General features: G+C 45.7%; 1 protein-coding gene across 1 annotated transcript in view; it reads left to right on the top strand.

The window, feature by feature from the left end:
• Window positions 1–13,160, top strand: part of Lar (tyrosine-protein phosphatase Lar) — a 100,409-nt gene that overhangs the window by 27,245 nt on the left and 60,004 nt on the right. Inside the window, exons 9-10 of the mRNA XM_055075180.2 lie at window positions 4,902–5,186; window positions 7,629–7,934. Of these exons, the coding sequence (XP_054931155.2) occupies window positions 4,902–5,186; window positions 7,629–7,934 (591 nt within the window). The remainder of the gene's footprint in view (window positions 1–4,901; window positions 5,187–7,628; window positions 7,935–13,160) is intronic.

Raw genomic sequence — 13,160 nt, 5'->3', positions numbered from 1 at the left:
TCTTCCACCATCTCACCCGGCATCCACCCGCTCTGGTTTGCCCGCACAATGACATTTATTGGGAAAGTTTCTCGAGCAGGCAGTGTCTTCCTTTTAAGGGGGGACACGGCTCTTTGCGGCGAAAAAATCGCGAAAAAATCGATTTTTTGAAAATGAGATTTTCGATATCTACAGCTAATATTCCTTTAATTCACTAAGTTTCGAATCTCAGGGAAGAGTATTTCGTCCGCAATATCAATTTATAACATCACTGTGAGCTGAATTCCGCGCAAAAACAGCCCTTTTTATCGCGGCGCGTAGCTGTTTTTCTATGCGCGCGATCGCAGCCATCTTGGTATCGTCGGAAAGAGGAGCCTTCCTTCTTTATTTTCCCGCCATAAGTGACTCCGTCGGTTCGCCAGTGACGTTGAAATCCGGGGAGAAAAAGAAGTCCGAACGCGCGATCCGATTCGTTGACTAGCGCACGTGACCAAAAACGCGTGCTGTGGTTGGCTGCGCGAGGTTCCCGTCGTCTGCTCCACTCCGCAGGCGACGCGACGGTGCGCCTCGTTGTTCTCAGTCGTACGTTTGTGACAAGTGCGGAACTATGTCCAATCCACCGAGGAAGTTCGCCACGATGAACAAGTTCGGTAAAAAGAAGAAGCGAACAACTTATAACTTTCAGAAGCGCTCTGTTCCTTCGGAAAACATCGAGAATAGCCCGCCGCCAACCGCAAATGTTGCCCAAGCCGCGGTTGACGCCGAAGTAGGCCTAGCCAGCTCACCAACGAGTGAAGTTGTTACGGACAGCGGCCGCGTTCGGCATGACACTGCAATGTTGCAACATGCGGATTTGCTGCAGAGGGATATGAATGCCAAAAGAAAACTTCAAGTCCTTGCTTCAACGCCAGCAACAAAACGGAAGTTGGATTCCCTTACTCACGCCGACGACGTTGCGGCCGAACCAGTCGACGTGGAGGTAGTCTTCGCTATCGTTTGTTTGGGCGCCGTGAACGAACTGATGTCGTTTGTGAAGTGCAAGGTGTGCGGCGGTAGCGTCACAGTAGGCAAACGCGAACGAGAATATGGCCTTGCCATAAAGATTGTTATCGCGTGTGCGTGTTGCGGTGATATCGCGTCGGCGTGGAGCTCGTCCCGCGTGAACGGTAGCCAGAAGTGCAACCCGTTTGTTGTGAACGTTCTTGCCGCGCGCGCGATGCAAGCCACCGGGAATCGGCGAACGGCGCTGAACGATATTTTTGCCACAATGAACATCTCCCACCGTGGTCTTCATGCGAAAACGTGGCAGCGGTATGTGAAAAGGAAGCTGGCACCCGCGGCGGCACTTGCTGCCGAGAAGCAGACGGCACTGTGCGCGCAATCGGTTCGGCAACTGTACGATGAATTGGAGCTTGGAAATCCGGGAAATATTGCCGTGTCATACGACGGTTCCTGGATGACGCGCGGCCACTCGTCTCACATTGGCGTAGGCGCCGTCATAGAGCTGTTTACGGGGCTAGTCCTCGACTATGTGGTGCTCAGCAACTTCTGCGCTGGTTGTGAGCATGGGCCAAAGGATAATGACCCGAGTTATAAAGCTTGGAAGGAGAGCCATGCCTGTCAGAAAAACACCTCCAAGAAGGCCGGCGAAATGGAAGTTGAAGCTGCCCTCATCCTTTTCCAAAGGTCACTGCAGCGGCATAACCTGAGGTACACCACCCTACTCTCAGATGGTGACAGTCGCGCTTTCCTTGCGCTGCAGGAAGCCAGAGTGTATGGATACATTTCAGTGGAAAAGGAAGACTGTACAAACCACGTACAGAAACGTATGGGCACAAGCTTGCGAAACCTTATTGCAAAGCATAAGGGACCTGGATTGGAGAGCCTTGGTGGTAAAGGCAAACTAACCAACGACTTAGTCACGAAGCTGACACGATATTATGGCTGGGCCCTGAAGACTCACAAGGGTGATGTGCAAGGAATGAAACGGGCTGTGATGGCAACTTATCACCACACAACATCAAATGACTTGATATCGGACCACAGCTACTGTCCACCAGGACCAAGCTCGTGGTGCCGGCAAAATGCAGCAAGCGCTAAGGGTGAGGCAGCCCCTAAGCACCGCTACAATTTGCCTCCTCATGTCTGTGAAGCCCTGTTGCCCATTTATGAGCGCCTGTCTGATGAAAAGCTCCTTGAGCGGTGCCTACGGGGCAGTACTCAGAACAGCAATGAGTCTCTCCACTCCCTGATATGGGCACTGGCTCCAAAGGAACAGCATGCTTCACTGTTCACCGTGCAAGCCGCAGTAGCTGAGGCAGTCATGAAATTCAATGCTGGCTGTGAGACGACCTCTGCAGCAATATTGAAAGAGCTGCACCTCAACCCTGGTATACCCAGCATGAAACGCATGGTGGAGAAGGACCGCCGTCGAGCAGTTGCATCTGCAAAAAAGCGCAAGACCACTACGGACATGCAGAATTCTTTCAGGAAACGCCATTTGGATGGCCGTAGTCAAAGTGACTACATTCCTGGTGGCTTTTAGCTACTTTCACTGCGAAATAGTGCACAATTTTTTCTGCACATTTGATTAAAAGTGACTTCACTTCTTTTTTCTCGTTTTCTCAAAACACCGATTTTTGACTTCTTGCTGATTTGCGGCAACCATATCTCTGCCTTCAAGGCAGGTAGAGGCATAATTTTTGTTGTGGCTCGTAGCTGAGTGTACAAAGCACACAGGGGTAGGAACCGATTTTGGAATTTATGCTTTAAAATTTTTCAGTTCTACTTTAGATCAGACAATAGGGCACCCACAATTGGAACAGTGAAGATTGAATTGCTATAAAATTACTAATATTTAATATATCAAAAAAGTATTCCTACCATTGTGTTTCTTATGTTTTCTAGTACCTAGGCGTGTGCCAATATGAATTTTTGTAGCGCAGTTTTTTTTCTATTGTTTCCGCAAATGATGGACAATGAATTTCATTTATCTTCAGAACTAAATGGCCTATTGGAAAAATAATTACATATTTGAAATCAGCACAAAAACCTTAACAAGACTGGAAAGTTTCATTAATATTGATGGAAAAAGATGATGAACATTAATTTAATAGCAGTGTCCCCCCTTAAATATCATATAAGGAGGGAGTTTATGTCCATCAGCTGTGCAGCACAGCATCACAGTTGCGCGCTGCTTCTCGTAGCCCGCAGAGCGCACTTTCACCTCCTTGGCGCCCTTTTCATTCACGGTGTACGCCACTGGCATATCAAAACACACAGCCGTCTGGGTGGCGTTGCCGATTTGCCCAAGGTTGTAGCCTGCCGCTTCTCTCTTTCACAGCACGTAGCGCTGAAAAGCAATCAGCTTTTCTTCGAAATCGCTTGGCAGCTTCTGGGTGATTGAAGTGCAGCGCCGGAGGCTGAAGCCGAAGTGCTTCATGAACTTCTGAAGCCAGCCCCAGCTGGCTTTGAAATCCTTTGGCGTTAGGCCTCGCTCCCTTGAAAGTTCCCTAGCTTTCGCTGGGAGCACTTCTGTGGTCACTTGAAGGGCAGCTGCTCTCTACGTCTGAACAAAGTCGGCCAAAACTGTCTTTACTTCGTGGTGACGGCCTTTCTTTGGTCCACTAAATGCCATCCTTGTTGCGGTGCATCCAGAAAGCTGCTGTCGTTGTCCCCTCCAGCGACGGACGTTTTTCTCGTCGACGCCGAAGTCCCGCCCGGCTTGAAGGTTCGACGATGCCTCTGCGGCTATCACAACTTTTCACTTGAAACAGGCACTGTAGTGGCATCTCCTGCTTGGTGCCATCGCAATAACACCACGCCGCACACCGATACGGCTGACACGACACAGGTTAAAATGGCGACCTCGCTTATGTACAGTTGGCTACTGGCATGGTTAGTAGCGGCTGCGATACTGACTTTTCTAGATGGCGCTAGCTATGCACCATATTTAGCAGTCTCAATGAAAAACTGGCATGTTTTTTTTTAAATCCTCGAATCTAAGCCGACCCTAGAGTTTGGAATATGATTATTTGAAAAAAAACTATCGGCCTAGATTCGAATAAACACAGTATTTTTTGTCTGCGATACTTTGTCTGCTTCATGCAAAGACTGCCAGTCCTCGAACATGAACCTTTCAACATTTGTAAATTTATTTAAGTGAATGTAAACATCCAGGTCACGTGCTTTGAATCTCAGATACATGCAGCTGTTTCGTCTACGTGTTTTGCATGCGTGGAGCCTTTGGAAAATGTTGTATTGATTGTAGTGTGGTACCACTGATAGTGCAGATATTCGCAACTCTAGCAACTTAGCTATAAACGGTCTCTGCTGTATTGAATAATAAACACAAGGATATTAGTACAGTCGACTTCCATAAATTCTACTCTGATGGGACAGAGGTAATTGGTCTAATTATCTGGTGGGTCAAAGAAAGCAGCAGGGCAGAAAAAACACGAAAACATGGCTCTGATTCATTTGGAAGAACCTCATTGATATGATCCCACGACATATGATTTCGCGTTTCTTCTTTGAGATTTATGTCAAGAATTAATTTAGATTAGCCGCTGCCGAAATCATTAGGGCAACTAGGCCTCGACCCTTCACATCAAAATCTCTTGTATAGCCCCCAATAAAACAAAGAACTCAACTCGGCTGACATTTTGCCGAAGAATTGATAGCTGATCGAGTCGGTACATTTTTGGAAGACTAGAAATAGCGCAAGAATGACGACGGATGATGAAAGACACAATACGGATGCTGCATGTTGTGTCTTTCTCTGCCTGTCGTCTCTGGTTAACCTCTCTGTTTTTCCTTTGCCTTTCTGCCTGCCATCTTTTTTTGTGCTGTTTCTATAGTCTTCCAAGCATTTGAGGTCTCGCATCAGAGACTCATCAGGCCATCAATTTTGCTCCTCCCAGTGCCAAGCCAGCCACGGAACCTGAAGGCGGTGGCAGTGTCCCCGACGGCCATCCAGCTAAACTGGACGCGTCCCCTGGACCCGGCCGAGATGGTGGTGGGCTACGAGCTCTACTGGAACGACACGTTCACTCAGCAGCAGGAACAGCGCTCCCTGCCCGACGGCCAGAACTTCCTCCTCGAGGGGCTCTACCCAGACACCGTGTACTACATCTGGCTGGCGGCCCGCTCGGGCACGGGCGAGGGCGCTGCCACACCACCCCTGCCTGTGCGGACGGACCAGTACGGTGAGTAGTAGTGCCGCAGTGCTCTTTTCCTACCAGTTTATTCTCTTTGATCTCTCTTTCCTTTCTTTTTTTGCCTGCTAAAGAAAGTGTTAGACTTTTGCTTCCTTGTCGGGACAGTTTGGTGAAGATCACAGGCACATTCAATTCACCTGCACTTCTTGAACTTGGTTGGGAAGGATTAAGCTTTGCTACATTTGATTACACAAAACCAGCTTCTTTATTTTCTTACGGTGCAACCAAGAGTGGAGCCAGTCAGAAGAAGACGATTTAACGTGTGTAGGTGGAATCAGTCTCGACAGCCATCTTGTTTATGCATTGTTGTCTTTCTCGTAAATTTCGTAAATACATTGTTATGTGTGACCTCTGCAACGTAACAATATGTTCAGTGTTTGTCGTAAGCATACATGCTGATTTCAGCGGGAAAAAAGAAGTTTGAAATCGGGTCTATGCAAAAGAAATGCAATCATGATGCCGCAGATGGTTAAACAGGGGCTGTGTTTCAATACTCGCCTTAGATGACTCAATAGGCAGATAGTAGACAGTGGCTATCTTAATTCTTGTTCCAGATCTGAAGAAATGGGCAAAAAAGACAGCTTTGCGATGACAGCATTGAAGTAAAAAATTTATGCAGGCTACTTTGCTGTCCAAACAAGATGGTGGCTGAGCTGAATGCTTGAAAACTCAATGGGAAATTAATCTGCGTGCAAGAAAACAGTCACTTTTTCTAATGTGCTTATTGTAAGCTACATCGTGTTTTTCATAGTTCCACATGCAAAATGATTTTAAGCAGTAGCAGATAATGCGTGATTTTAGCTTTTTCTTAAAATGTGGAGTGGAGTGAAGCCACAGCAACGTCTTCCTGGTGTGTTCCAGTGCGTCAAACTAGAAGCTGTCGTCCTGGGTGTCAACGTAGGCTGTCTACAATGTTGGCGATAATTGGAACACTTGCAGAGGGTCTCCTGTCGATTTTAATGACCTATTGGCTTCTTGCTGTGCTAATATGTGGCACATAAACTGCGTTAAATTAACAGCATGTCCAATAGAATGTATGACTTCAATTTTTTCATGCTTAGTGACATTTTCGGTGCCAGAATACGTAACTTGAGCTGCTGAGCAAGCAAATATTCGCTTCACTGTAACCAATCTTGTCTCAATTATTTCATTTTCAGTTTCATTGTAGCAATAGAATACATTGCGAAATAAAGCCCACCAAATTTTAGTTGCTTTGTTATATCGGGGTTCGAGTGTTTTCATTTTATACAGCGCCACAGGAAAAGTTCACTGTGTTGCTTGCACTCGTATTAGTTGTGTGGAGTTCACACAAGCGATTCCAGCCAGTTTAATGGTTTAGTAGTTTTATTAGTTTTACAAACAACAAGGGCATATGGTGTCGTCGGCATGAACAGCTAAACTAGCATGAACTAGTTTGCGAAGTGCAGGGCGAACTGAATGGACCTCACTCCTGATCTTTTTAGGGCAGCTTATCTGGGCTCACTTGTGCCGAGCGGTTAGCTAGAGGACATAATGAGCAAACATGTTACTTTTTCTGCCCTTTCTTCCTGTCGTGTTTTTTTGCATGAACTCGCTAAGTGTGTTTGTTTATATGGCAGTGCTCATTAGGTTGCAAAGTCTTGATTAGTGGCCTAGCCCAGCAAGCCGAAGGTTTTCGAAGATCCATGGCCATGCTCTTCTTTTTCGTAGCCTGTGAACTGTGCAAGGAAGTGCCGACAAGATCTGTACGAAACCGGTCCGCGCCACTGTTCTTGTTGCATGCCCTTACCTCATACATGGCTTCTTTTTTTTTCCACCATTCTTTTGAAAGTGTGAGACATTAACTAGCCCATCCTGCCATGTTAATACATGTTTGATGGGTGTGCGTCATCTGTTCAGAAGTTATCGACGGGAGCAAACTCCTCAGTGTTCGAAGGGTTCGCTCATTTGTTTTATATCACTAGAAATGTCCATCCTAATCGGAGGTTTCGCTGTTTTTTTATGCTATTCTGGTCTCTGAACCCTGTCCTAAACTGTAGTTCACAGTAAGTGCACCTTAACTTCCGAAAAGATTTTGAAGCTAGAAATGTACTTGTTGCAACCGAAATCACTCTGTTCGTGATGAAACTGGCTCGCGTCTTTCTTTTTGTTCGTTTAAGTGAAGAAACGGGCCGAAGCATGCACTACCAGCCCTGATCTTTGGCTGTACACTAAAGTGATGCAAAGCCAAGCGCAAGAAGATGGTTTTTATGCACAACTCATTGAGGGGGGGGTGCAGTCTTGTACGTGGCCCCATTCCACTGTGTCATCCATCTCCTTGGCTCATCGCACAGCGCACTCTCGACCGCCTGTTCTTCCTCTGCACTTCCTTCTTCTTCCCGTTGCATCACGTGACCTCCCCCTTTTCCCCCCAACGCTCCTCTTGGGGCACAACGCGCACGGACCTTGCAGTTCCGGGTGCGCCGCCGCAGCAGGTACGCGGCGTTGCTCTCGATTCGCGCTCGTTGCGCATCAGCTGGGAGCCACCGCCACGCGAACTGCACAACGGCGCCATCACGTACTACAAGGTGAAGTACATCCGCGCCGACGCGGCCCCGGGGGCGGCGCCCTACGAGGCGCTCAAGGGGCCCGCCGAGCTGTCGCACAGCATCACGGGACTGGACAAGTGGACCCCCTACCGCGTCTGGGTGCTCGCCGGCACATCTGTCGGCGATGGCCCCGCCTCCCCGCAGGTTCTCGTGCGCACCGATGAGGACGGTACGTCGTCCGGCGGGGACGCCCCTTTCCCTTCCTCCCTTACCTCATTCCTTCCTCCTCACTCGCCTTTTGCACATTCCCTCTTTTTTTCCCTCTCTTTGATTGCAAGCCGACGCTCTCCACTTTTCTGCTTTTGTTCTCTTCGTTCTTGACCTCGTGGCTTCTCAACGCTACCAGTCAGAAAGCTCTCTAAAGCTAGTGTCTCATACACAACCCTGACTCGACTAGGTTCATCACTTCATTTATACTCTGGAGTTCTCAACCCACTCAAAGCCAGCTACCAAAGTCGTATAAGGATTTCCAGCCATGTTGCGGGCGCCAGTAATTTCCTTATCTGTACAGCTTATACAGCACAGAGCAGCAGTGTTAAGTGAAGAGCTGGAACATTTTACTTTAGCACTTCAGCATGCTGCATACCTTCAGCGTGTTTGGTGCGTGCCAGTGCAAAGATGAAACGCTGCTAGACGTATCAATCATTGTCTGATACATTTCATCAACTAGTGAGCCACGAATAGGTGGCATGCTCAATTATTAGGGAAGCACTCGATAGCTCGTCGGAATTGGTGTGCCACACTTGTTAGTGTGTAGGCACAAAATCATTCATATTTGTTTTTAATTAAACGCTCTTCAATATTAAATCTGGCGAGTTGCACTCTCAAAACCTCAGCAACAGACATCGCTCCATCTTTTGATCAGGGTATTGCAAACAGTGTGCACAAAAAAGCCAAGTCTCACGTGGAAGCTTTATGACTGGTTCACAGAGAAAGCCATCCCTGACCAGCCTTTCTCATTGTTTGCTTCTTTCATGCATCTTTCACAGGTAACAAGTCAGCTCTGCCTTTTTCCGTTGTTGATTGTGCAGATGCAACATAGTTAGCTAAGCTGTCGCTTACATTCAATAAGTACAAAGTATGAGCTCAGTGCACTCAGTTGTTTCCATGTTCCAGTACATGAAAAAATGATACCGAAGTTCATTCAGAATTTGTCAGTCATGTACTTGAGTTGGCAAGTGAACCTTGGCGAATCTGCGGGAAGACCAATTGGGATTCTGATTATTGCTTAGCTATGCAGAGCTTGCACTGAACCTAAGTGACAGTATTGCTAGAAAGGCTGGTCTCTTTAACCACCCCATTGTCTCTCTCTCTCCTGCTTGCTTTTCTGACCTAAACTTTTCTCTGTTTAAACTTTCTTTTGGGGACAACTGTGAGTTACCCTGCTTGAATAACTTCCCTCGCTTTCTAGCCAACCTTTTCTTCCCCTTTCGTTCACAGTGCCTTCATACTATATTCCTTATTTCATTTCCTTCCTTCGTTTCACTTGGCACCTCCATCCCTCTTTCATTATTTCTTCCCAACCCTCAACCCTCTCCCAAGGCTATTACACCTCCTGCCCTTTGCATCACTCTTTCTCACTGTGCCCTTTCTCACAAGTGCACTGCTCACCGGCCTTTCCACATTGGTGCAGCCTCCATCATACTTTGCACAAACACAGTTTAGCTCTGTATTCTTATACGCTCCTCTACTTTCAAACCAGACCTCAGAACTGCAAATTAGGCAGTATGGAGGAGTAGTAGTTGCTGGGGCTCAGCAATGTTCCTTTGTTCATTCCGAGCTATCCTTCTTGCCTTTTGCTTCTCAATGTATGAATTGCCAAGGAGCATTACAACCACTTACAGGGTTGCTGTGATCGTTTGCAAGGTTAACGGCAGCCCTTGAGACCCTTGGAAACCCTTTGATATCAAAACATCCTTTTTATGTCTTGAAAGCCCATAAATTCCAGGAAAAGCTATTAAAAAAGCTCCTCGAATTTCACCTTCAGATAGCTTCTTTTTGGACTTTGGACCAGACAGGTGGTGCAAGCCAAAAGTGAAGCAAGTCAGTTGCATTTAGCAGCTTCATGGTGTTTGAATTAAATTTTGCTCGAAAAGATCCTCGCACTGCTTTTTCATTCGCTCATTAGGAACGATGGCGCTTTGATCTATAGCTGTAAAACAGCATTTCTTTGCTAGATGCCATCCTGTGTACGGGTAAAGTCTGACGGTGGCTGCGCTTTCATTCCTTTTCAGTTTGCCTTCTCTCTCTCATGAAATCATTTCATTCACCTTGTTATACAAAAGTGTTTGATTTGTTCTGGAACCTCTTTGTTCACTGCTTACTTTCCTGTTTTTCTCAAAGCATTCTTGTCCTTTTTTTTTTTATTTTTCCACTTCCTTTTTGCACTCTTTCTGGTCATTTGCAGATGGTCATATTATTTTTGTTCTCCTTTTAGATGTCTTCCTCTTATGTTGTCTACTTTCATTGCTCTTTCTAAACAGTTTCCTTTTTCTTTTAGGTGCTCACGTGTTTTTTCTTGTGTTTTTATCTTACTTTTCTCACCTCTTGATTTACTGTCCCAAGCCTTTTCATTCACTGGGCATTTATTTCCACTCACTTCTGATCCAAAAGATGTTAGTTCTCTGTTTTTTTACATCCCTTATTCCTCTCCTGCCCCTTTTTTTATGAGTTGAACAGCCTTTCTTTCCTGACCATGTCTTTCACAACTGCCTTCTGCTATCTTTTAGTTTTTACTTCCGTTTTTTTTTTGGAGTATGCAATGGTCAGCTGGGTGTGAAATCTATTCAGTCCTGAATTCGGGATTATAGACGACAGAATTAGGACGCGGGGAATATACTTGAGGAATGTTATCCTTACCTTGAAAAGTTAACAAGTGTATCAAGTTATCAAAAGGGAATTCATAAAAAGAACTGTAATTGTTGCCACGTGTTTCTTTTTTTTTTTTTTTTTTGTTTCGAGTCTTGAGCCAGTTCTTCCTTGTCTTTTTTTTTTTCTTTTTTCTATGTTGGCTTGCATCTGTATGGTCACTTGTAATTGTGTCTTTGTTCATGCTCAGCTATGTTTTTGTGTCTCTTATTCAACCATGCCAAGCCAGGATTCTCTTGACCCTACCCAGTAAATGGGCAGGCATTACAGCTGCGACTAGGCTCCGGGTTACCCGTCGGCATGGTGCTGTACTAGTATCAAATACACATTGATACCACTGAGGGTTACAGAGTTACCTTGTTGAAGTTGTGGTTCGTGTAAACACAAAGTGGCACAATATTTTTAAAGCCTTAACAACTACATCATAGTTCATTTGCTATTTAGCGCAATGCTGATTGCAAATTTTGCAACTATCACAAATGCACAAATGCTATATCCTATCACAAATGTCTTATACAAGGACTAAAGCCTGAAAACATCAAGACATTCAATACATATGTTATCCATCTTGAACCATCTGTCCATATTCCTGCCCAGTAAATTATTTGCATCCATTGTAAACGTGGAGGTTATGCAACTTTCATTTAGCTAGTTGTTTTTATAAGTAACTTTGCTGGCCTTGACCTTGATAGATGATAGGACAGATAGAACACTGGGAGGTATGTTTCTATGAGAAAGCTGAATCATTCTCTTTGCCAGCCTAACTGGTGCTAGACAGCAAGGGATTCATCAGCAATGATGCAGCAAGGCTGCTGCCAAAGGAAAGGTGTTCTTCGAGAAGCATTTCTATCATGGGTATATCATGGGCAGTTATCGATTCACCATGGGATATTGCTATCTTTTCTCAATCTCGCCTCGAACTAAGCACCTTGAACCAAAAATGTAACCAAATCTTCATGACACAGAAGACTGCAAATTTCTGTCACTTTTGTCACTCTCACAGTGCAGGAAACTAAATGACCCCACTGATTTCACACCTAGTTTTACCACTGTGCATTCTCTATTTGTCCCATCCATTCTTCCTTTCACCTGTCTTTGGCTAAATCTTGTCTCTTCTGTGGCCACAATATACCTTGGTCAAAGTGTTTGGCACTGGTGTAGCACCGCCAGAGTTCTTGAATTATCCATGGTGTGAGAGCTTAATACAATAGTCGACACTTAAGACATGCCCTGTGATGGCAAATTTTCTAATAAGCCAAAAGGCCTTAATGGGATTTTCCATCGCTTCAGTGCCACTTCAATTGAGCTTGGCTCTGGCTTGGCATTGGCTCTGGCTTGGCATTGGCTCTGGCTTGGCATTGGCTCTGGCTTGGCCTCGGCTCAAGCTTGGCCTTGTCTCGAGCTTGGCTGCTGTGCCCAACTCTCTGAATGTCTTGTGAAACAAACAAGTCTTCAAAATGATCCCTTTGCATTGATCTCACATTGATTCTATAATATCGTATGTCAAGCTCTGCAAATAATGGAAAGAAAGAAACCTTCTCAACATTGTTGAACGATAAAACAGTCCAGCACCTCATGCAAAACACTTTGACCTACTTGCTAGCTGTGTACCCCTGCCCTTTCGCATTGCTGCACGCCTCCGTCGTCTGCACTGCGGTTGCATGTTAATGTCGTCTGATGTCTTCCTCCCCGAAGCATGCCTGCAATTTCCAGTAGCAGTAGCAGTTACCACCATCCTCTCACACCACTCACACCATGCACAGCTAGCAAACACACCGGAAACCCGTCCTTTTTTTCCCCCTTTTTCACCGACCCACTCCTTCCCCACAGGAGGGGCTCACGACGATGACGCGGCCGTGTTTTTTGGCCCAGCCTTCTGCTACTTCTTCTTCCTCACTGACAGCTTCTTGCTCTTCTTCATCGACAGTGCTTCTTCAACTGACACACTTCTTTTTTCTTGAAGTTTTTTTTCTTTTTCTACCGCCTCTTTCAGCCTGTCTCTTGTCTGACATGGGGGTTCAGGCATAGAGGGTCTTTTGAAGCAGACGCACCACAGACGTACTGCCACTTGCAAGTCCTTTTTTTTTTGTCTTTGTCTTCTACTTCATGGCTCTGTCTGTGGCTTTGTCTACTGTGCCCAACTCTCTTGCTATCTGTTTTTCTTTTTTTTTTTTTTTTTCACTTTCAAGCAGCTTGTTCTTGCTTTTTGGTGCTTCTTGTACTTGCTGCTCCAGCTGTCTCATCATGTGTGCGGGTTGCAAATGGGAGTGAACAATTTTGAACGTGACAAATGTTTGTCATTCGTAGTGAGTTGCTGTGACGTCTGCACTCACTTCACTTTCCTTTTTTTTTTTTTTTTTTTTTTTGCCATCTTATTCTCTCTAAACACATTCCAGACATAGCCAGGTGCTTTTCCAATACCACAACAAGGTGTTCGAATGTTTTCAGCGTCACACCGTTTATTTCCTTTATAGTTTCCTTTCTTTATGAGAGAGTTTTAGCCTTAATGTATTCTTGCCTTTGTGGG

The sequence above is a fragment of the Dermacentor andersoni genome, chromosome 11 (genome assembly GCF_023375885.2).
Source record: "Dermacentor andersoni chromosome 11, qqDerAnde1_hic_scaffold, whole genome shotgun sequence".
Lineage (NCBI taxonomy): Eukaryota > Metazoa > Arthropoda > Arachnida > Ixodida > Ixodidae > Dermacentor > Dermacentor andersoni.
Note: the sequence above shows the minus strand (reverse complement) of the source record. Positions and strands in the feature narration are given on the sequence as shown.